The sequence below is a fragment of the Podarcis cretensis genome (genome assembly GCF_951804945.1).
Source record: "Podarcis cretensis genome assembly, chromosome: 8".
Lineage (NCBI taxonomy): Eukaryota > Metazoa > Chordata > Lepidosauria > Squamata > Lacertidae > Podarcis > Podarcis cretensis.
This window is the reverse complement of record NC_137177.1, coordinates 39048779-39071108: the sequence shown is the minus strand read 5'-3', so window position 1 is coordinate 39071108 and position 22330 is coordinate 39048779. Positions and strand designations below refer to the sequence as shown.

The 22330-nt window shown below is 44.8% G+C and overlaps 1 protein-coding gene across 1 annotated transcript in view; it reads left to right on the top strand.

Moving 5' to 3' along the window:
* PEPD (peptidase D) overlaps positions 1 to 22330 on the top strand; it is a 137746-nt gene that overhangs the window by 5575 nt on the left and 109841 nt on the right. Inside the window, exons 2-3 of the mRNA XM_079988434.1 lie at positions 3465 to 3648; positions 6258 to 6385. Coding sequence (XP_079844560.1) covers positions 3465 to 3648; positions 6258 to 6385 — 312 coding nt within the window. The remainder of the gene's footprint in view (positions 1 to 3464; positions 3649 to 6257; positions 6386 to 22330) is intronic.

The following is a 22330-nucleotide window of genomic DNA, read 5'->3' as shown; positions in this document are numbered from 1 at the left end:
CTTTTTTTGGGGGGGGGTTGCCCAGACTTGTTGAGCTTTTGGGGGTGTATCCACAAAGCCACCAATTGTCAGCCCGCTCGCCACCAGCAGCCGACAATCACACGCCCTATTGCCGCAGCAGCCAATCGCCAGGAGACATTGTTGCAGTCACCAATCACCCGCCCGAATGCCGATGACAATCTCCTGCTCGCAGCAGCCACCAGTCGCCCGTCCCATCAAAGTTTTAGCACTTTCTTTTAATTAAAAAGCCTCGTCTTGTACACGGAAGAATATGGTAACTGTGGTATCATGTTTTATCATGATTAACTTCAAAAGTCATAGATTCCCCCCATTGCTGCTCCCGTAAATAGAAATGTAGCCTTTAACTCAGAGGTCAGCAACCTTTTTCAGCCGTGGGCCAATCCACCATCCCTCAGAGCATGTGGTTGGCCAGACTATATTTTGAATAAGAAAATGAATGAATTCCTATGCCCCATGAATAACTCAGAGATGCATTTTAAATAAAAGCACACATTCTACTCATGTAAAAACTCACTGATTCCCGGATCATCCGAATTGACAAGGCAATTTGCCCACGGGCCTTAGGTTGCCTACCCCTGCTTTAACTCCATTGCCCAGATCAGAGGGAACACTCTGTCTCCAAAACCCCATGTCCTGTTCAAGTGGGATAAGAACTGATAAGAGAATTGTGGTTCAAGAGCTCCATGCAAAGTTGGAGCAGCAATCTTGGTTAGAGAAAGCCTTTAACCCACAGTTTCCTGGGTTGGATGTCATGGGAAATCTTGGTTTAACAAATCAGGATGCCTCTTTTCAAGCTGAAGGTGAGGAGGAAGGAAAATAAGTTAGCAACGTTTGAGCTCTTCCTTTTCCCTACTCCAACAAGCCATAGTTTATTGGAGCAGTAGTAGTGTTATGTCTGAATTGGGTCAAATGTGCCTTGTAACTTCTTTAAAATTCTGTAAGCCACAAGTGGTTCCCCTTCCCCCAACATGCTTGAACTCTGACAAGGTTGACTTTTATTATAAAGAGAAATGTAGAATTGTAGAGTTCGTGTGGAATCCCTCAAGGGTCATTAATCCAACCCCTCTGCAATGCAGAAATCACAGCTAAAGAATTCCCAACAGATTCTGAAGCTGCTACTCCTGCATTATAGGGATTGGACTAGATGATCCTCTGTGTCCCTCCCAACTCTACAGATGTACTATATATAAATAGTAGAGTTTGTCTACCCTGCTACTTAGTGGCTTATATGCAACCAGTCCTGGCAAGACGGTCACTGTCTGGCTCTCCCAGGGATTCTACAGGGGCGACTCTTGCCAGATGACATTTCATTGCTCAACCATGCTTGCCTTAACAAGTCATAAATAGATGTGGTTGCCACCTAATCATGGGAAGGGCAGGAAGGTGATAGAACAGGATCTTTGCTTTATTAGATGAATTCTTGAGAATTTGCCTTAGGTTTGGGATGGGCAGCTGGAACGGAATCTGTCTACCCCTCCTCTCCCTCCACGGCCCCTTGATCTTGAGAACTTCTTCTGCAACCACAGTCGCTTCTATGTTCACATGATCAAAAACCCTTCCCAGTGTGGATGGCGAGAGGTGTTGGCGGTGCACTTCCCTGGTTATGTAATACAGCCATTCACTCCGCAGAAGCTGAGGCAGGGGGGGAAGGTGGCAATGTGTGGACCTTGCTTGCTTGGAGGATAGGCTTTGCAAGGGCTTTTCTTGCTGTCCACACCAGGGAGGAAAGAGATGCCACAGAGTCCTTTGGCTTGAATCTCAGGACAAGTAAGAACCAACGTTGCTGGCCTTTTAGCAAAAATAAGCTGCCAACCAGGGCTTTAGAACAGGGCAGGGGCTAACCTTCTTACAGTCTGAGGGCCAAATTAGGAGTCAGCCACCCTTCCGAGGGCCACACACTAACAGTGGGTGTGGTGAACACACGTGCATGTGTGTATACAGGTGTTTACATTCACCACAGTCACTCAACACACATGCAGACACAGCACTCTCTGTCTGTGTCTCAGTCGCACACAGAGCTCTCCCTCACGCGCACACCATTTTTGCGCACTGAAGAAGTTTGACCTTTGGCTTTCCCGAATTGTCTCCAGGTGTTACAGATTAAAAGTTCCTTTATGCTGCGTTGGCTGCAGGAATTGTGCATTTTGGACTTTTGATGCTGAAACCGCGCTGAAGTTTGCTCTTTGCCGGCTACGAAGCAAAGGTTACCTTCTTTTGCACGTTTTCCGTTTTCTGAGAAAGCCATATAATAATTAATACATGAGGGAACATTTCACTGAGCACGCTCAGGTTAATGCAGGTTGATAGAAAATATATATCTACATCTTAGCAACAGCTGAGCATAGTAACAGCTTGTGGCTGAAGGCAAAACCACTATGTTTGTTCCTTATTTTCTACTCTTGAGTTGCTGGAGGGGCCCATTCCATGTAGCTCAGCTAAACTAAGTTGAACCTGAGAATGTGAGATGTTTGTTGGCTGGTGCTAAAGTTGATCATTACTGATCTGTCGGTGGAAGTAGGACCGTGTGGGCAATTGGAAGTTTGATTTCATGGATCCATCCTTTACTCCTCTACCAAGTGGGCGTAATGCTTATTCTCCAGAGGCCTGCTCCAGGCGTGCACACAGCCAACAGCTAGCAAAAGCAGAATACATTATGCAGAAATGAACGTGCAAACTTGATTTTTGCCTCTGAGAAGACAATGGAACAAAAGCACAGAAATAAGGTTCCAGATGTCAAGGGCAGCATCTGTGTAGCACAATCCGCCCGTCAATAAGTGAAGAGGCGATGAGATGGAATGGAATTGGAAGTGGAAGTGCTGCTCAAGTCAGATGTAGTACGTAGAATCATAGAATTGTAGAGTTGGAAGAGACCCAAGGAGTCCTCTAGTCCAGCCCCCTGCCATGCAGGAATGTGTGTGTCACCTTCTGATGTGAGTCCCTTTGAGATGCTTACAGGCCACTTAGTTAATCTAACGTATTGTTTTAAATAGAGCCACTGGTGGCAATTCAAGCCCAGGATGAGATTTTGCCATCTGGGTATAAGGCCAACTTGGGAATTGGAATGACTGTGGTGGGAACTGGGCAGGGCACATGCATTCCTGTTGACTTTCTTGGTGGCTTCCAGTGCCATGGTATCTTTCTGGAGTGACTGGCCAGTGTGGGGCTTGGACACCCTGTTTTGCCATGGACTGTTCTATCTGGTTGGTTGATCGCTGAAGGTGGTGCAAGATGGTTGGAGAGCCTATTGGGTCCTGTTAAGGTTTCATCTCCTTCGCTGTGCTGCTTAACATCTGCTGGGGGAAGTCATCAAGGGTTTTGGGGTTGGGTGCTATCAGAGTGCTGATGACTCCCGACTGGAATTGTAGTCCAAAACATCTGGAAGGCCCCAGGTTAGGGGAGGGCTGCTCTTGTTGCAGAAGCTAATGTTTCCTTCCTCTTTCCAGGCCGTCTTTTTGGCTAGGGAACGAAACCTTGAAGGTTCCAGCAGCGCTCTTTGCCCTGAACAGAACTCGCTTGTGCGAGCGGCTGAGATCAAACAAGGATGTGCCAAAGAAATCCATTGTCCTCCTGCAAGGTGGGGAGCAGACCAACAGATACTGCACTGACACAGGCGTTCTGTTTCGCCAGGTAAGATTTAGCATGAACAAACAACAGACTTATCTCTTTTAGCTCAGATCTCAGCCCCTTTTATTAGTTGCTGGCTACTGTCCGCCAGTGGAAAAACACACACATCGCATACCTATAATTTGTTGTTGTTGTTGTTGTTGTTGTTGTTGTTGTTGAAGATTTATTTATTTATATCTCACCTTTTCCCCAGTCTGGCTTACCCAAATAAAATAGAAAAAGCTAAAAACCTAGGAAGGGCAATCATGAAAATGTAATTAGACTTGATTAGAATTAAAATTTAAAAGATCAAGTAAAAACACGGACAGCAATAATAAAGACATCATAGCATCAGGCCTTTCTTCAAAAACGGTCAGTTTTCAAAGGCTCTGCCTCAGGTCCTGCTTATGGGTTCCCCAAGGGACATCTGGGTGGCCACCTTAAGTGAGAACAGGATGCTGAACTATATGGGCCATTGGCCTGATCCAGCAGGCTCTCCTTATGTTCTTACGTTCTTGATAGTTATCTTTCCTGAAACACTGGTGTGCTTGGAGTCAGCTAGTGGGCTTCTAATTTCCTTTCTCCCTCCACCCTTTTGAACTTTTCATTGGTTAATACAGCAAATGCATGATCAGTCCAGGCCTTCTTCTGCAGTGTTTACCAAGAATTATTTCACATGGCTCTTACTGTCCTGCATCAGTTAATTCAATGCTGCAGAAACACTGTCCCGTGGGGGCTGGCTCATGGTGGGCTCTTTCCCCTCTTCCTCCTCTGATTCCCTTTCCAGGAGCTGTCGACCACCAAGCTTGGGTATATCCATGTCTCTGAGAGTCTTTGAGATATCGCTACCCTCGCTCTATAGGGACTTGCTCTATAGCTGCTTCCTGTCTTTGTCTTAACCCACAAGAAAAGACCAGAGAGCTTGCAGAATCTCTTGCCCTAGCATGCTTGTTCTTGTTAACCTATTTCCCCTGGTCTCTTCTAACATGGTGCAAGTGAGATTTCTCAGCCTCTTAGAGGTGGGGCTGAGGTTGTAGTTCAGTTTTGCTCTCAGTTTAATCTCTGCTGATGTGTTCCAGGATGGTTATCTGTTTTACAGTCATGTAGGCAGGGTTGATTGAGGCACAAAATGGGCAAAGGTTGTGCCTCTTATGGACCGTTGTTAAACTTAAGTAATTTGTGCAGTTCATGTTTCCTTCTCAGTGGGGTGCAGTCAGGCACATATTCAAGGTAGCTGACGGAAAGCCAGATATTATCAACTTGCTCAGAGGTTTAGTGTGGGCATTTGGTCAGGCAGGATGCCCCTGTTTCAACTTCTCATTGGTCTTGGGGCTTGATTCAGTATGAGACTGTAATCCTCTTATCCAATCATCAGCCACTTTCAATAGGTGTTGCCTGAGGAGTCAGGATTTAGGACTTAGCAGCAATACCCTTAAAAATCCACAATTTTAAACTTGCCCCATAAGCTGCCAGTCAGCTCCCACTGCGATCAGTGGAAAGGGGACTCCTGCTTTATGTAGTCCTGAAGACCCTCTTCAGTTGATGGGAGCCTTATGGTGGGGCAAGAACGAGAATGGAAAGTTTGCCCTGCCCATAGAAATAGGTAGTTGCAATTTGATCCTCCAAAAGCAATTCTGTTAGTGTAGTTGGTGCTGGTGGAGTGCAGCGCTCACAGCTAGAAGGAAGGAAGATGTAGAATCCTCAGACTGTCGGTGTACAGCCAAAGGGTTCCTATCATGGAAGGACAAATGAGCCTTCCCCAAATGTGGTACCCTCCAGGCTGCTTGGGCTCCACCTCCTGTCATACCCAGCTAGCACAGCCAGTCACTCTCTGGGGCTGATAGGAGTTACAAGACATCTGGAGGGCATCCATCCTGATGTGCAGTTAAATGTGTGGGCATGTTTAAGTGGGGTTGATCCATTTTGGAGAGGCCAAGCTAGTGCAGACAGGAACTGAGCAGGATCACAGAGGTTTCTCCCTTATTTTGCTGCTAAGAAAGTCTGTGTATTATGAACACCTGTATATTATTATGTATTTCTTATTATAATTGTATTTATACAACTGTTTTGATCTTTATATTGTCTAGGTATTCTATTACATGCTGGCATTTGCGTGTGATGTTGTAAACCTCCCTGTGGTTTTCTGACAAAGGGCACTATATAAATAATCATCACAGAGTTGATTTTGGGACGGGTGTTTACTGAGACCTTTTGTGGACATTGAAGGACGTACTCACAGGCACTCCTTCCTGGGAGTGTCACATTAGTGAACCCCTCCTCTTGTTACTTCTCTGTCCTCTCCAATGGGATCAGAGTTCCATTGAAACAGTACACTTCTGAATAAATGTCTTGAAGTTCAGGATGCTCAGCATTTTAATTTTTGTTAGTTCCTCCCACTTTTTTTGGGCAAGTATATCCATGTAATCAGGTTGCCTTTTTAAAAGTGATGATAGAGGTGATTTGGAAGGTGTTTTGCGTTATGTTCAAAACCTTTCAACCCGGTGGGTCCCTTTGCCACAGGTAGTGCTAATCTGTATTGACCTTGACATCTTTCCAAATACCCTTAAAAAAAAAAAAAAAGGCAAGAGCGGAGAACTGGCATAATGGAATGCTTTTAAATTCCTTGGTTCTAGGAATCCTACTTCCACTGGACTTTTGGAGTGACTGAGGCAGACTGCTATGGAGCAGTTGAGGTTGACAGTGGAAACTCCATCCTCTTCATCCCCAGACTCCCCGACAGCTACGCAGTTTGGATGGGAAAGTAAGATATCTTCCTTCTTCCTTCCTTCCTTCGTTTGGGGAGAGACCAAAGGAAGATTTGAACATAAGATTCATTTCCGTCTGGCAATAAAAGCCATTGTCTACTGCACACATGTCAGATCAAATTGTTGTCCGGTGGATCCCACCAAGGCCAGTGGGCAAGGCCTCCAAGCAGGGGCAGACCTTGCTTGCCTCGTGACTTTATTCCAAATTTTAAAAGGTGCATAAAGCTTCTTTAGAAATGAGTGGCAGAAGCAACCTTTTCCTGAAGGGTCTGTGCTTGTTTGCTGCATTATTATTTCTATGCAGGCAGCAACGGGTAGAATAAGTTTTTTTTTGATGAAACATTAAACTGTGAGATGAACGCTAATGGTTTTTATTAACTGTATTTATTATTAGTTTGCAAAAATGTCTACACCGCGAACATTAAAAATATATATAATTGTGGTGGAGCAACATTAAAATCAGCAGTAAAATTACATACCATCAACGTCATCGTTAATCATTAGTCTGCCCGTTTGAAAGGTATACTCTTTTTTATTTTTCAAAAAAACACCAGGATTTTTCTATTATGTATCTGTTAGTGTCAACTTTGGAGTTTCATTTTATTTATATTTCTTAAATTGGTATTCCGACCTTCATCCAAAGATCACAGGGCGATTCACATTTCCCCTCCTCTACTGCCAGCTTTGGCTGCCTTTCTAAGGCATGAGAGGGTAGGGCAAACGGTGATCCTAAATCACTGAGTGGTGAAGGTTGGTGGTTTCTGTTCATTATCTAGGATTGTTAAAACCTGTGTAGAATAAATGGGGTCTTTATTAAGTCAGTAGTGCTGGGGCGTGTGGAGTGCTAGGGGAGGGGTAAAAGCTCTGGTGGGGGACATGCCATGTTCCTTCTGGGGCAGTTTGTCCACTTTTGTTCCCCACCCTGCACTCCGCTCTCACCTGTGTCTCCTAGAAGTTGTTAGCATGCAACAGTGGCCACACCCCAGCTTTTACAGGCCAGCTAAACCAAGTAAGGATAGCCAATGGGTCTTAATCCCTCAGTGAGCTGAGGACTTCCTCTTCGTGCAAAGACACAGGCTCTGGCAGATTGAGCAGACAAGACCAATAGTGACTCCAGTGGTCCAGAAGGCAGTTCCTGCACATGCTGTAGAGGGAAGTGAGGGGCAGGCAGGGCTCGTCAACCTGGGAAGGTAGCCCACCTAGGAGAAGGGAAACTGATCCTAAACCTCCACTGCCTTGTGGCTATCCTCATTCATGAGAAAGGCTTGAGCAAACCCAGAGGAACAATCTGCTTGTGGGACATCTTAGGGAGAAGAAAGGCAAAGGAATAAACCCAACACAAATCCGGTCCCTAAGACGGCTGGATGGCTCATTGTACTCCTCCTTCCAGCAACTTCTGCAGCCAAGCTGGAGCCAAATGTATTGCTCTGCTTTCCTTTGGACCACATCAGCATGGCTGAGAGGGGGTCTTGTCATCTGGGCAACCCAGGACCTCCATACACATTGTCTAGGCGTGCGCCCCAGGGAGGTCACTTCATTGCTGCTTACCTGGTGAATAGACTTCACCCCTGAAGGCGCACTCCATTGCTTCTCCAGACAGATAAATGCCAGCAAGTGCTAGCTGCAGAGAGACCCTGAGGCGTCTTTTCTTTCCTAAGTGTGGTCTGCAAGCTGGCCTCTCTTTCTCCTCTCCCTCACCTATGCTTGTCAGCCTCCTTGTTCATGTCCACCTCCAAATTCTTGTCTTTCTTTTTGCTTCCTTAGTGAAACTATCAATAGCTCTTTGGGAGCTTGGACTCACATCAATAGTAATGCATTCTCTCTGCATCATAATTATATGTACGCTGTGCCTAACAAGTCACAATTTTTTGGCCTCTGCACTGTTTTTGAAATCTGGGATTGTTTCTAATTTAATACTATCTCTACCTCTCTTGGCTTGGATAGCTTCTAACTGGAGCAATTACTCTTCTTTAAACACTAATTCCAGCCCAAAGATATGTCTGCAGCCGTTCCTGCATGGCAAAGTGTTTCGGAGCGACCATATGGCCAGGGAGGGTTTCTGTCTCTGCATGGAGAACGTGATTGTCTTGGCACTATCTTGGCTCCAAGATTGCTTTGTGGTTGCCTTTGTTGTAAGAAGGCCTGCCTATGTTAGCAGAGAGCCTACCTCTCCTCTAACTCCCACTTCTGCCTTTTGTCTTCTCCAAGCTTGAGTGTTGGAGAAATTTCTGGCATGAAAGATTTTGAATAGGAATCTAAGCTGTACTTCTCCAGATGGTGCTTCATGCTAGGGGCGGATTGACTGGCCTTGGTCTGTTTTGGACTGGCACTCAGTCGCAGCATTTTGTTTTGCTACTTATTTAGTTTGTTTGATGTGGAATACCAGCCTGTCTCTAGGTGCCTTACAACAAATTTGAAAGCAAAACCTTAAAACTGCAGGTAAAAGCAGTTAACAATTGTAAAATCAGCACCATCTACAAATTGGACAACTTCAGAAGCTAGCCTTGTCTGCCCCCCTTCTTACTTACAACCAGTTCAGGGACTGAACCTGCCTGTCTGCCTCCTCCTTAGTCTCAGTGTTCCTCTTGTAGAGCTTACCAGGGAAGAGGATGAGCACTAAACTAGAATGAGATGGCTCTGGCGCCACCTACTGTTGGTCTCCCTGACTTCTGCCCTACCAGTTTCAATGGGCACTAGCCACCACAGGAAAATATTTTTTATATTAGCAGCAACTTGGGTGGGGGGGGGGAGAGAGAGAGAGATCCCCAACATGCAGACAATAGCACCCAGCTCATTGTATTTCATCAACTGCGTGAGATAACAGAATGGTTTTAACCTGATGCCAAAAAGAGAGTTCTCTTCCATCCAGTCCAAAATTCACAAAATGCAATTGTGTGCCACTTTAAGGATATGGCATATAGAGAACCCATCCAGCTGGACTTGGTCCAATTGCATTCACTGTCAAGATGCTTCTGGGCTCAATTTATGCTTAGAAATTGGAGGCCTTGCCCCTAGGGCCAGTCCCAAATGCAAGGCTACAAGATGAACCCCTGGAAGCAGTACCCCTCCAGCCTGAGGGTGTCACATTGCCAACCTGTGACTTGGAGAACTCCACAGTAGAACCCCTAATACTCCTGAATCTTTACATTGATTGCCTTGGTTGTTGTATGAAGTTCCCCCTGAGATAATGAAGGTTGGAAGAGCACTGTGGCTGGATCGGGTCAAAGGCCCAACTAGTCCAGCATCCTGTTCTCTCACCGGCCATGTAGATCCTTTGGGAAAACCACAAGCAAGATCTCATTGCAATAGCAGTCTCCTACTCCTGTTTCCCAGCAGCTGATGTTTAGAGGCATTGTGCCCCTGATCCTGGAGGTAATATGTAGCCATCATGGCAAGGTCGTTTGGTAACTCTCCTCCCCTATTGTCCTTTTGGAGAGGATGAAAAATGCATATATATATATATTTTAAATGCCACTCTGTGAAAAGGCCAGCTAACAAGTGATTTTAATAAATAGTTGTGGGCAAGGGAAGATCCCTCTTGGGGAAGCTTTTTTTGCCATAATTGACCATCTCATTGAATGGCTGATGGTGACAAACTTCTGTGGAACCCTCCAGGGCACAGTGTGAAAAAACCACTGGTGTAGTGGATGCATTCCAGAGCACTGGATCTCATCAATCTTCCACCCACACTTTAAATATTTCTTTCCCTCCCTCCCCCCACTGCTCTGGAGAAGCACACAACCGTAAAAAAACCAAAATAGGCATAATATTTGAAGAAAGCCATAATAGAACTTTATGCAAGACCGAAATGATAGCCTACAGTTAAAAATCTGCAATAGAAAGGAAACATCACCCTTGCAGATGCCTTCATAAAAATGATGGCTTTCTGTTGGTTAAATAAAACATATGGAGTAATAATGATGCTATAACACTTAGAAATCTTCACAGCAACACCTTAAAATGCATTTATTCCCACCTTGTATTGAAGAGACAGCAGTAGAGAGGCGTTGACACAGGAAGTGGACACCTCCTCTTGGCTGTGCACTTGGCGTCCTGTGTCTAGGGATCACGGCAACATTTCTCTGGTCTTCACTGCAATGAAACCTTATAAATTTGTCCTTCAAATTTTGCAGTGCTATTCTTCAACCGAAAAATATGAGTATTAGGGGGGTGGGAAGTATACAAAAAAAAAAATGTGTGCACATTTTTGTGGGGGCTGTAAAAAAAAAAAATCCAAACTGGGGTGAACTTTAGATGGAAAAATTTAGAAACTGAAATGGACATTCTCTGAACAAATCTATATCAGACTGTAGGCGTCTACATGGGAGTCACATCACTAGTTCCTTGTTTTGCCCAGGCTTGCCCCTTGTATGGAAGACCACCGGGTATGTACATTTGTCTACATGTAAAGCCCTTTCACACTGACAGTGATGTGACCCCCCCCCCCCCAGGTAATGTCTGCATCAACAAATCATGGTTTGCATCTAGCCACTGAAACCAAGTTTAGAAACCCTCCTGAACTGACAGGCCAAAGTTATGGCTCTTTCTCCACCTCCAGAGTCTGCTAAGCTGCGGAGGTGGGAGCATGTGAAGGAATTGGTGAAAGCTGATGAAAAATGAAAAGCAGTCAAGCAGCCCCAACCCAAACAGGGTTTGCCTGTTGTACTCTGGGAAGTTCAAACCAGGATTTAGATTCTAAACTGCAGCCTGATTCGCACAGCATGGCAAGCCCAACTAGGACTTAGCAAGACCACCTTTAGAACTCGTGGTCATCTGGTGAAGCTGATTGTTGAAAGATTCAGGGCAGATAAAATAAAGGACGTCTTCATGCAGCACATAGTGAAAGTATGGAACGTGCTCCTGCAGGAAGCATTGATGGCCACCAACCTGGATGGCTTTAAGAGAGGATTGGACAGATTCATGGAAGAGAGGGTTATTGATGGCTATGCTGTACCCCCACCAATGGAGGCATCAATACTGTAGAATACTGCTTGCTGGAAACAACAGGAGAGGATTGTGCTCTTGTGCTTGGGTCCTGTTTGCAGGTTTCCCACAGGCATCTGGTTGGTCACTGCAAGAACATAATGCTGGATTAAGTGGGCTCCCTTTGGCATAATGTTCTTGTTGACATGAACATGTGGGCCCCCAGATAGGAGCCCAAGGCTTCATTGATCCTTCTTGGTCCTTTTTGCTCCCACACAGTGCCAAGCTAAGATTTGGCTTAGTGTTCTCTCCCAACCTGGGCTTGTGATTAAACTCGCTCCTCAAACATGCCTACATTTGGACGATATGCTAAGACAAACCTTGGCTTAGCTTAGCGTGGCACAGGAGCAAAGAGGTCTGTGGTGGCTCTCAGTTTCTTTCCAGAAGTCAGGATGTCTGTGCAGTTCAGGTAAGCCATGGTTTGGCTTACTGTGTAGTACGAACCAGGCCAGTGGCTAGCATAAGCCATGGTTTGTGACCTAATACCTGAGTTGAGCCATGGCCACTGTACCCTGCCACAGGAAGTCTTGTCTCAGTGAAAGAGCTCCATAACAAGAATTCCTCATGAATTTTGACTCCTTGTTTATTTTGATACAGTGTGTTTTTAAGATTTCAAAGCCTTCCTTCAAGTTGTTTTAACACCCACTTAACGGATGCCTTTATGTTCAATTCCTTAACAAATCAGACGCCATAAAAACTCCCATCTTGCTGTAGACTTTTATGCAGATCGGTCTGGCTGTTCAAATGTTGCTTCACGGACAGCAGGGGTGTTAATCTTCTCTTTCTGTTGCTGCACTCAGTTGCTCTCAAAAAGCAGTGATCTGTATTAAAATAGAACTTGCTTACAGATGGACACAGTGTTAGATTACAAATTTGATTATGAATATTGTAATTATCTTCTCCTCGCCAGCTGCAATACATTTCCCCCATGAAGATAATTTTGTCTCTGTGCCAGTGGGCTTCTGGGAGGCTAATGCAATATAAAATAATTATTGAAATAATAATACCTGGGAAAGGGGCATATAATGTGAGTTGTGCTGAGAGAGGAAAGTGCAATGTAGAAATTGAAGTGAAACACAAACCTCACCCTGTAAAGGTGTGCGTGTTTCAGTTAATGCATCCTGCCACCTTGATTCAGAAATTGGTGCTGATACTGAAATATATAGCAAGCTTTCCCAGTAAATTCTGTGGGGTGACCTGGCCTATGTATACAAATGGGTACCTCCTCCACACGGTGATTTCTTTGGGGACTTAACATCAGAATAATAGAATGATAGACTTGTAGAGTTGGAAGGGACCTCATGGGTCATCTAGTCCGACCTCCTGCAATGCAGGAATCACAGATAAAGCATCTCTGACAGATGGCCACCCAACCTCTGTTTAAAAGTCTCCCAGGAAGGAGAGTCCACAACCTCCCGAGGGACTTCGTTCCACTGTCAAATGGCTCTTACTGTCAGAAAGTCCTTCTTAATGTTAAGTTGGAATCACCTTTCTTGACTTTTGAATCCACTGATTTGGGTCCACCCCTCTGGAGCAGCTGGAAACAAGTTTGCAACGTCTTCCATTTGATAGCCCATCATACGTTTGAAGATGTATTCATACATTTCAGTCTTCTCTTCTCCAGGCTGAACATACTCAACTCCATTCTTAAGGCTTGGTTTCTAGACCTTTGATCATCTTGATCACACTCTGCACACCTTCCAGCTTATCAGTAGCCTTACGCTGTGGTGCCCAGAATACCAGTGTTTTGGGCATGAGTTTAAAACTTGGGTGCTCCACCTCCCTTTTCTCCTTTGATTCAGCTACAAGGAAAGCTCAACAACTTTGGTCAGTACAATGGGTAGACCACTGCCAGTTTGTTTTTATTTTTAATAGTGGGAGTAGATCGCAGTCTCTTGGAAGTTGGACATGCCTGAAATATAGGAAGAAAAACTTCCAAGCTCCTTTTGCAGTTGCGTTGGAGGGAGGAAGCATGAGTTCAGGCCTGTTGACATAATGGTAAACCATAGTTTACTGTTACTTCTGGACAATAGTGTGTCACTAGTGGAAATGAATAAGGCAACCAGAATGGGTTGCTGGATTGGAGCACTTGTCTTCTGTTACCTGAGTTTGCTGTCACTAACACCAATCTCTTGGAAATTAGGTGGATTATAAATGTGAATCCCTGATGTTAAGGTTTAAGCCAGATCCCTGCATCTGGTGCTTGTAGGCTTCCGTTTTGTTGATTAATGTTGCACCTGCCATTTACCTTGCCTTAATTATAACTGACAGAATGAGTTGGTGTATTGATTAAAGTGATTTTCTGAAGCAAAACGTACTGTAAAGCAGCTGGTCTGTGTGCCACATATGGCAAAACAATGTAATTGCTTTACAGGGGGATATCATTGGCCTGGAATGTCCTGGTGTGAATGAATATTGGCATCCAACCTTACACCTGTCATGAAAGGGAAGGAAAAGAGAATAGAGAGGAAGGCCTCCCAGGCCAGCTCTCAGCAGTCTTCTCCCCCCCGTCCCCCCAAAAACCGTGCTTCTGAAAAACTGTAAATTTTTGGCTCACATTTACTCTTGGGTCAAGCATTGAACAAGTGAACAGGAGATGTGGCAACAGCTCAGCACCAATCTCACTCTTGATGATGATGTTGTTACATCCATTTGTAGCCCACTTAATATCTGAAAGGCGTTGAAGCAGTTTGCAATACAATAAATGTTATGAGACTATAGCAAAATACATAGGTGATACCCATGTCCATAAACATAATATTGAAATAAATAAAATCACAGAGCCCTGCAAAGCAATTCCATGGAACCTTGGTTCTTGAACGGCTTAGTTGACAAACAAATTGGCTCCCGAATGCCAAAAACCTGGAAGTAAGTCTTCCGGTTTTCAGATGTTTTTCGTAAGCTGAACGTCCGATGCGGTTGTGACAATCGGAAGCCATGCTTTGGTTTCGAACATTTTGGGAGTCAAATGGACTTCCGGAATGGATTACGTTCGAGAACCAAGGTTCCATTGTATAATGTAAAATTCCAATCAACACACGTGCATGCTATCACTCTCTCAATCTCACACACCACTCCTTTCACACAACCAACTACAACCATTCAGTGTACCACAGACATTACTGTCAACCAGTCATAGTGTAAAGCATTCACGCTGTTACAACTTGCATACCAAGGGCCACTGCCAAGCATACCCATGTCAGATGCACTCCTAATCTTTGAAGCACTGATGAGTTCATCCCCCCCCCCCCGAACTATGTGATACCTCTTTCTCATCAGTCAACTGAGAGGGGCCCAGATCCAGAGCAAGCTCTCATCCTGGTTCTTGGAACTCAGTATTGAATTGGGACTGCCCAAAAGATTGATTCTCTCTTTTACTAAAGCATATCTGTTCTTTCTCCTTAGCTTCCAGGGGTCATATTAGTTGGCTCTTTGGGGGGGGGGTGTTTTCCTTCCAGTTCTATGTTTCTGTGGAAAAGATACTGAGAAGAACAGTGAGGAAACAAGAAAAATGAAGGTGCCTTGGTAAGAATGGCAAAATGAGGAACCATGCTCTCTGTCTCTCTGCCCCCCCCTTCCCACAATGACTTTTAAATATGTTTAGTTGTTTTAAGCGCCACCGTTGGAGAGGAGAGACGCTGGCTGAAGGATATTTGGTTGGGATGGCAGGGGAGAACAGTCGGCTGCCAAGACTCTCTCCTTTCGCTGTTCTTGGCTCATGCTTTCGTGACATTCTGTGATGCGGCACATTATACTCGTAATCAGGTTTCGGCTGTGCCACTAAGCCTTGTATTCCTTTTTTAGAGAACTGTGGGGGGCACAGGTGTGCCATCTGTACTCAAATATAAAGGCACTAAGCTCTCTCTCTCTGAAACAACACATTTCATTCTGGTGGATCCCCAGCAGCCTCCCATCTTTGTGCAGCAGCCTAAGCGATCCATTTTTGACCGTGACTAGATGGGGCGACCCAAATAAGCTTTTTATTGGGCTATTGCAGCCAACAGCCACCGCTTAGAGCTTTTCGCTGAAGAGCCATTGGCTGCCTATTTTGGCAAACGGAGGTGCATCTTCAACGTGAGAAATGACTTGTGGAACAACACAATTTAGTGGAGGCGTCATTCTTCTGCAGATCTTTTCTCTCCCCCCTCCCCCACTCTGGGAATTTTTTTTATAAAAGTTGCATTGCTCTACATGACAGAGGTTGTTTTTAAATATTTGGCACTGTCAGAAACATCTGTTAGTGCCTCCTAAAGTCTCCCGCGTTGCGCGTGCTAGATGGGTTTGACACCCTCTTGTTTAGTTAACACTTTGCCATCTGTGCATCTGATGTTAGTGTAACGAGGAGCGAGTGTGTTGGCGAGCATCTTGACAGCTTTTAAACGTCCCTTTCGTCTTGCTCCAATTTTTCATGCCTCGTTGATGGCTTCCAGCTTGGCGCGGCGAATTACCATAACCTTCCCTTACCTTTGCGTTCAAGCTTCTTCCTTGTACATTTTCACTCATGAAAAATTAAGATGTTGATGAGCTGTTCCTAGTGTCTGTGGATTGCTCCCCACCCCGTGTGTGTGTGTGTGTTGTGTGTGCAAGAAAGATGCTTGCTGTGTGAGGAAATATATCTAAAGAAAATTAGATGAGAGCTATGAGGCTGTGGTGCATAGTTGTTCACTCTCATCAGTCAAAATGTTGACTGGAAAGAGGCCCCCCAATTTCTTAATAGGGTGGCAGATTTTTTTCATGTTTTGAAAATTATTTTTAATACGCTTAATACAGGGGTTGTTTTTTTTAAAAAAGAGGCTACTTTTTAAATTTACTGCATTAATATTCCACCTTTCTTCTAAGGAGTTCAAGGGAGTACTTCACCTTCTCCTCCCAAAAGGCCTGTCAGTTCCAGTAGGCTGAGACACAGTGACTAGGGACTCTGGTGGCCAAGGGGAATTGCACTCTGATCTCCCAGGACATCATCCAAAACTTGAGCCACCACTCCGTGCAGGCAGGAAGCACCAAGATACATTATTTCCTGTATAAGAGAGGAAGATGCCACTCAGATTATCCCCTCTGTGACCCATGCCCATGCAGGCTTAAACAGGTTGCTTTTTTTTCCCTATAAAGAAGTATTTTTCTCATACACAGATCTAATCCATTTTGCCTTGAGGTTTTAAAAATCAGATCCTCGTGCTAGGTGTTATTATTTTTAACAATGATGGGCTTAGGACAACATCTGGAGGACCACCAGTGACCCAGCCCTGTTGCAAAACATGTACCTTGTAGCCCAGAATACAATGTAAGCAAATTCCCACCATAATCGAGATCCATAGCTCTCACCGGACATAGATGGACATCCGGGTTTCCAATGCCCTGCATTTACAAAGCTTCCACAGCAGCCTCTCTGAGAGGTGGGGGAGCAGCAGGCTGGACTTGCTCTGTCATGTAGCATTTTCCAAACCAGCCTGCAAAAGTTATACACCCACCTCCCATATGTACCCGTGCTTAATAATTCGTGTCCAAGGAACCAACGCTTGTCAGATGCTTCTGCCAGTTTCCTTTGGTGCAAACAAATGACTTCCTAGTGTTGTTTCTGGAAGGTGCAATGTTTTCATGTTCACACCAGTCAGATGTATGGAGGGGAGCAGTGGTGCGGGAGCTGTGCCACAACGCATTTGCAGCAGCAGACTTACAGCAGGAGTGGGGAACTTGGGCAGGCGGGCAAGCCAGCTCCCCCTTTCTCCCCACACCCCAAGGGCCAAGTTTGATAAGTTCATTTGCAAGCCAAAATGGATTCAGTTTGCATATGAGAAAAGTAGTTCTATAGCGGGGGGGGGGAGGCAGAATGTTTAGATGGCACACAGGTCACAGCTGCAGGATCAAGCCCTGTTAATCACCTGACATCATAATGCTTGTATAGTTTGAAATCCATCTATGTGGGCAAAAGTGCTGCTGTTTTCAAGCTCTAACCATCGGCTGGCCTGGCATCCAGAGTTTTGCAAGTTGCAGTGATCAACTGATCGGTGCTTGCAAAGCAGCATTGCAAGTGCCACTGATCATCTGGTCAGTGATACCCACAAAGCTTCCTGCAGCCCATTTCATAGATGATGTTTGGGTGGGCATGGTTTGGCCTGAATGGGGGGGGGGGAGGATGAGATTCCCCACTGTTGATACAGTGGTACCTCAGATTAAGTACTTAATTCATTCTGGAGGTCCGTTCTTAACCTGAAACTGTTCTTAACCTGAAGCACCACTTTAGCTAATGGGGCCTCCTGCTGCTGCTGCGCTGCCGGAACATGATTTCTGTTCTCATCCTGAAGCAAAGTTCTTAACCCGAGGTACTATTTCTGGGTTAGTGGAGTCTGTAACCTGAAGCGTATGTAACCTGAAGCGTATGTAACCCGAGGTACCACTGTATATGGTTTGCTTCATAGGTTACCTTATCCCTATTGGATAGGAATTGGCCAGAGCAATACTTAAGGAATCTAATGTGGATGTTAAACACTGATATCAAGTTTCGCCTCGAATAACATGCTAATCGACAGAGCGCCTCAACCCTGTAAACCAGCAAGCTATCTTTACATGCTCTCTGTTCAAAGACATCACAGAGCCTTTACTTTGGGGTGCTCAAATGTTCTCTCATCAGCAGTTCTGGAGATCCACTATGGTCAACTTATATAGATGTATCTTGGGTTAAGAACTTAATTCGTTCTGGAGGTCCATTCTTAACCTGAAACTGTTCTTAACCTGAGGTACCACTTTAGCTAATGGGGCCTCCCGCTGCTGCCGCACCGCTGCCATGTGATTTCTGTTCTCATCCTGAAGCAAAGTTCTTAACCCGAGGTACTATTTCTGGGTTAGCGGAGTCTGTAACCTGAAGCGTCTGTAACCCGAGATACCACTGTATATCGCTGTGAATCTGGAGAAGTAGAATCAATAACTCACCTCCTTATGTATTGTTCTTTTTTATTATATTATTGTATTATACCTCAGATTTTTATTGAATCAGTTCTACAGAAAGCCTCAGGATGATCAGATGCATTTTATTCTTTCCTACTCTTTTCAGATCAGAATGCACAAAACATTGTGTCGCCACCTGTAAAACTCTCCAGGGACTAATTTTAGCAAACTTGGAGTTTTGTTTTCTGTGCGTTTTGTTTTGTGCAGCATGATGTAGTTATTAGTACTGTATAATGTTGCTGTTATGGTTCTCTATTTTGTCCGATGTTGTTTTATATAGTTATACAAAGTTTCTTTTTGAATATTGGTCCTTGGCAATAATAGATTGTTGTACCATTGGCCACATGCCTAGAAATAGATGCTAGTGCAGGAGTGGAGAACTGCCAAGGGGTCCATTTTTGCCTGCAAGGCCATTTCCCCAAAACATCACCCACCTTGTCAATCAGCCAATGCCGCTGAGTGAGGTCAGCTGATGAGCGATCCATTTTTCTTTGGCCGCATTCCACAGCATTCCACTGGCACACAGCCAGAGTGGCACAATTTAACCCTCGCTCATCAGCTGATGAGTAGGCGTTAAATCCTGCTCACATCCCTGAAGTCTCAAGAGTTCAGTCCTCCTGGGTCCTGGTTTGCCAGCACATTTCCTGTGGGGAATATGCTGGAGAAGCAGGTTGCTCCCCACACCCCTGTGGGGTCAGCTTTGACAGCTTATCAATCACCTGATGCCAAATGATTGGCAGGTGGTTTTCCCCTGATCACCTGTAACAGTTGGCCCATACGGTGAGGTGGGACATAAAGATCTGGGCTTCCAGACCAGAAAAGTTCCTCATCCGTGCTCCAGTGTGCACCCCTAAACAACATAATCTTGCCATTTTTATTAAAAACTGACAACCTTTGCGGAACTTCGTCTGTTCAGCATCAACAATTCTGAACAGGAATCTTTATACTTGGAGGGGAGGGGGTTATTGCAAAAACTTTCTCTTGCACATCCCACCAATTCTTTTCCATCAGCATTAAATTCTGTTTTAACAAATGCTATGGTTGCCCGGCCGCCCCCGCCCACCAGTTCTTGAAACAGTTGTATTGCAGGGCTTTTGCATAGTAAGTAAATGGGACAAAGGAGGCATCACCAGTTTTAATTGTCTGTAGCCGCTGAATGTCTTTAGTCCCACTCTATGACATTTTAATGCTACTTTTAGGACGGTTGCTGACTTCAAAAGCCATCTCTGCTCATTGCATTTAAGATGTGCTAGGTGTATGACAACGTATATTTTTCCCCAGCCAAAGGGATTCAAGATTATAAGTGATGGCTGTAATTTGGCCTTATTACATATTCATTAAAAACATGCAGGTGGTCAGACTGCTTGAAAGGCTTCTGTTTTCAGCCTGCGTGACGGGGCGTTAATTTAGTCTCTCTCTTTTCTGAGCAGTGCATTAGTGGACTCTGGTTTGCTGTAATGAAAATCTTATCTGCACCTCTTTTTGCTACACTCCTATATTCAGATCAGTTTTTACATGGAGGGCCTTCATTGGGCTGTTGGTCACTCTTGCAAAACAAGCCTTCTCTAAAATGTTCAGTTTTCTGAGCAAAATGGCGGCAATCCTCCTTTTTCCTGTGCTGCTGTACAACACTTGTTGGATTTAAATTTACTTATTGATTTTTTTGGGAGGGGAAACAGCAGTAGTCAGCAACTAGATATAAATATGCTACAACTGCACAGGACTGCAGATAGTGAAAGTGGGTTAAAATCAGTTTACTTGAGAACTTGACTTCCCTTTTTTTAAAAAAGCAAGTTTCTGGCCCTCTGCCTCTGGAGATGCACTTGAAAAATACACATGGATATGCATGCTGGAATTTCAGGAGCCAGAGAGGTTGTCTGAGACAAGAATGCTCTGCCCTTTATGGCTTCTTGCCCAGCTGCAAGGCTAGCAAAACTAGAATAAATTATGCAAAACCCTAAAAACTCTGCAGGATAAATTGTACAAAAATAGCGCCTGTGCAAACTGTCCTGTTTGCATAATGTGTCTGTGCAGACTTCACTTGTTGCAGGATATGGATTTCCTGGATGCTGGGCCTTAAACACAGAGATGTGCTTAGTCCCCCTTGTGTTGTTCTGCTGCCTTTTCTCCTTTCCTTTTAGAATCATGGAGCTGGAAGGGACTATGGTAAGGTTACCAGACGTCCCCGTTTCCTGGGGACAGTCCCCAGATTTACAAATCAGTCCCCTGACAAAATCCATCTGTTTAGTAGGAAGTTGAAAAGTGTCCCTGGATTCATTGAAAAAAAATCTGATAACCTTAGACTATGGAGGTCATCTATGCCAATCCCCTGTGCCCTGTGCAGACTCTGCAATGCAGGGTGTAACTGTAGCATCACCATCCCACCTCTGCTTAAATGCCACCAGTAAAGGAGAGCCCACCACCTCCCAGTGCAATCTACCTGATCCACTGTCAAAACTGCTGTTACCCTTAGGAGGTTTCTACTGCTGTTTACACTGCTACCCTGCAATTTCCACCCATTAGTTCTTTCATCACCATAATGACTGCCGCCACCCAGCAGGCTCCAGGGCTGGTGACAACCATTTAAAATTCAGAATTAAAAACAGTTAAAACAAATTGCAGTCGCCGGAAGAAGGTGGGTCCTGAAAAACACACAACTTGCGGGTCCAAGGCGAGAGTAAAGAGATGTGTCTCCAGCACTCAGCGCTGCACACTGAAGGTGCAAAACACAGCCCTGTGGGGAGCTCCACTACTCAGGGCTGCCACAGAGAATGCCCTGAGGGCAGTGGAGAAACCAACAGGGCCCCCTCTGCCCATCTTAGCACACAAGAGGGTCTGTAGGGAAGTGGGCAGCCTCTTGGATCTTCTCACTCTCCCGTATGGAGTAACAGGGAACCTCTTTGGCATATTTGGAGACTGTGATCATTTCTCCCATGAATTTAACCAGCTTGCCTTCTCAGTGATTCCCTGTCGCCCAAGTGAAGTGGCTAATCTCCTGGCTGATCTGCTCTGTGCATCCCAAAAGAAAAAGTGTCTGTTCAATGCTGAAGGGTGGATTTGATTAAAGGCTATTGGTGCCATAAAGGAAACAAGTGTGGATAATGACCTGCTTTCTCTTTTAATGTTTCTTGTAATGGTGCTTATGTTAAGCAGCTTTTATAGCTGCCTTTTTAAAACAGGTTGCTCCCCTATCATATTTGGTTGACAAGATGACATTTAAATGACTTTTAGAAAATAATAATTGGCATTTAAAAGAACCCAGTTGCTCTTCAACTTTTTACGCTTGCCCTTTTTTAAAAAGAAAACAACATAGCTCATAATGTTGGGATGGGGGTAGGGAGTTGGGTGTATTATTACAATTAGGTTGTGTGTGTCAGAATGAAGATACCTGGATGCAGTTTTTTTTCACTTCCTCAGCTTTGGGTAGCTATTCCTCTTCAGATGTCTTTCCAGTCTGCAATGCTCTCCCTTCTGCCACACGGCACGAGGCAGAAGCTGACCTGGAGGGCTTTGGCAAAGGCATTTGTGTATGTTTGAAATTCAGGAATATGTCAGACCTTTGGCCCATCTACTGCATTACTGTCAGCACTGACTGGCAGTAGCTCTCCCTGAGTCTCCAACCTTTCTTACTGTATGTGTGCTCTACCACTGAACTACAACAACTCCATCTTGTGACTAAAATGAGACTTTGTGGCTTCAGTACCAAGCCAGACTTTTTCTTCTTCCTTCACCAGTCTTTTGAAACTAAAAAGTTTGCTCAGAACAAGCTTTTACTACGTTGGCGTTGGACCCTTGCTATGTTGTCACGTATTCTGGAGCACGCCTCGCCACTATGCTGGACACCCTGGGGTGGCAAGGGCACCTTTCTTCATATGTGATGAGGATGCGAAAAACTTGCACTTTGTTGGCAGTTTATATTCATGGACCTGTTTCCAATAGCCAACTAGTTGCTGATCTTGGACCCAGTATTAGCTTTCCTAGCCACTGTAAGCAACTCACATCCCTTAAATCCCACC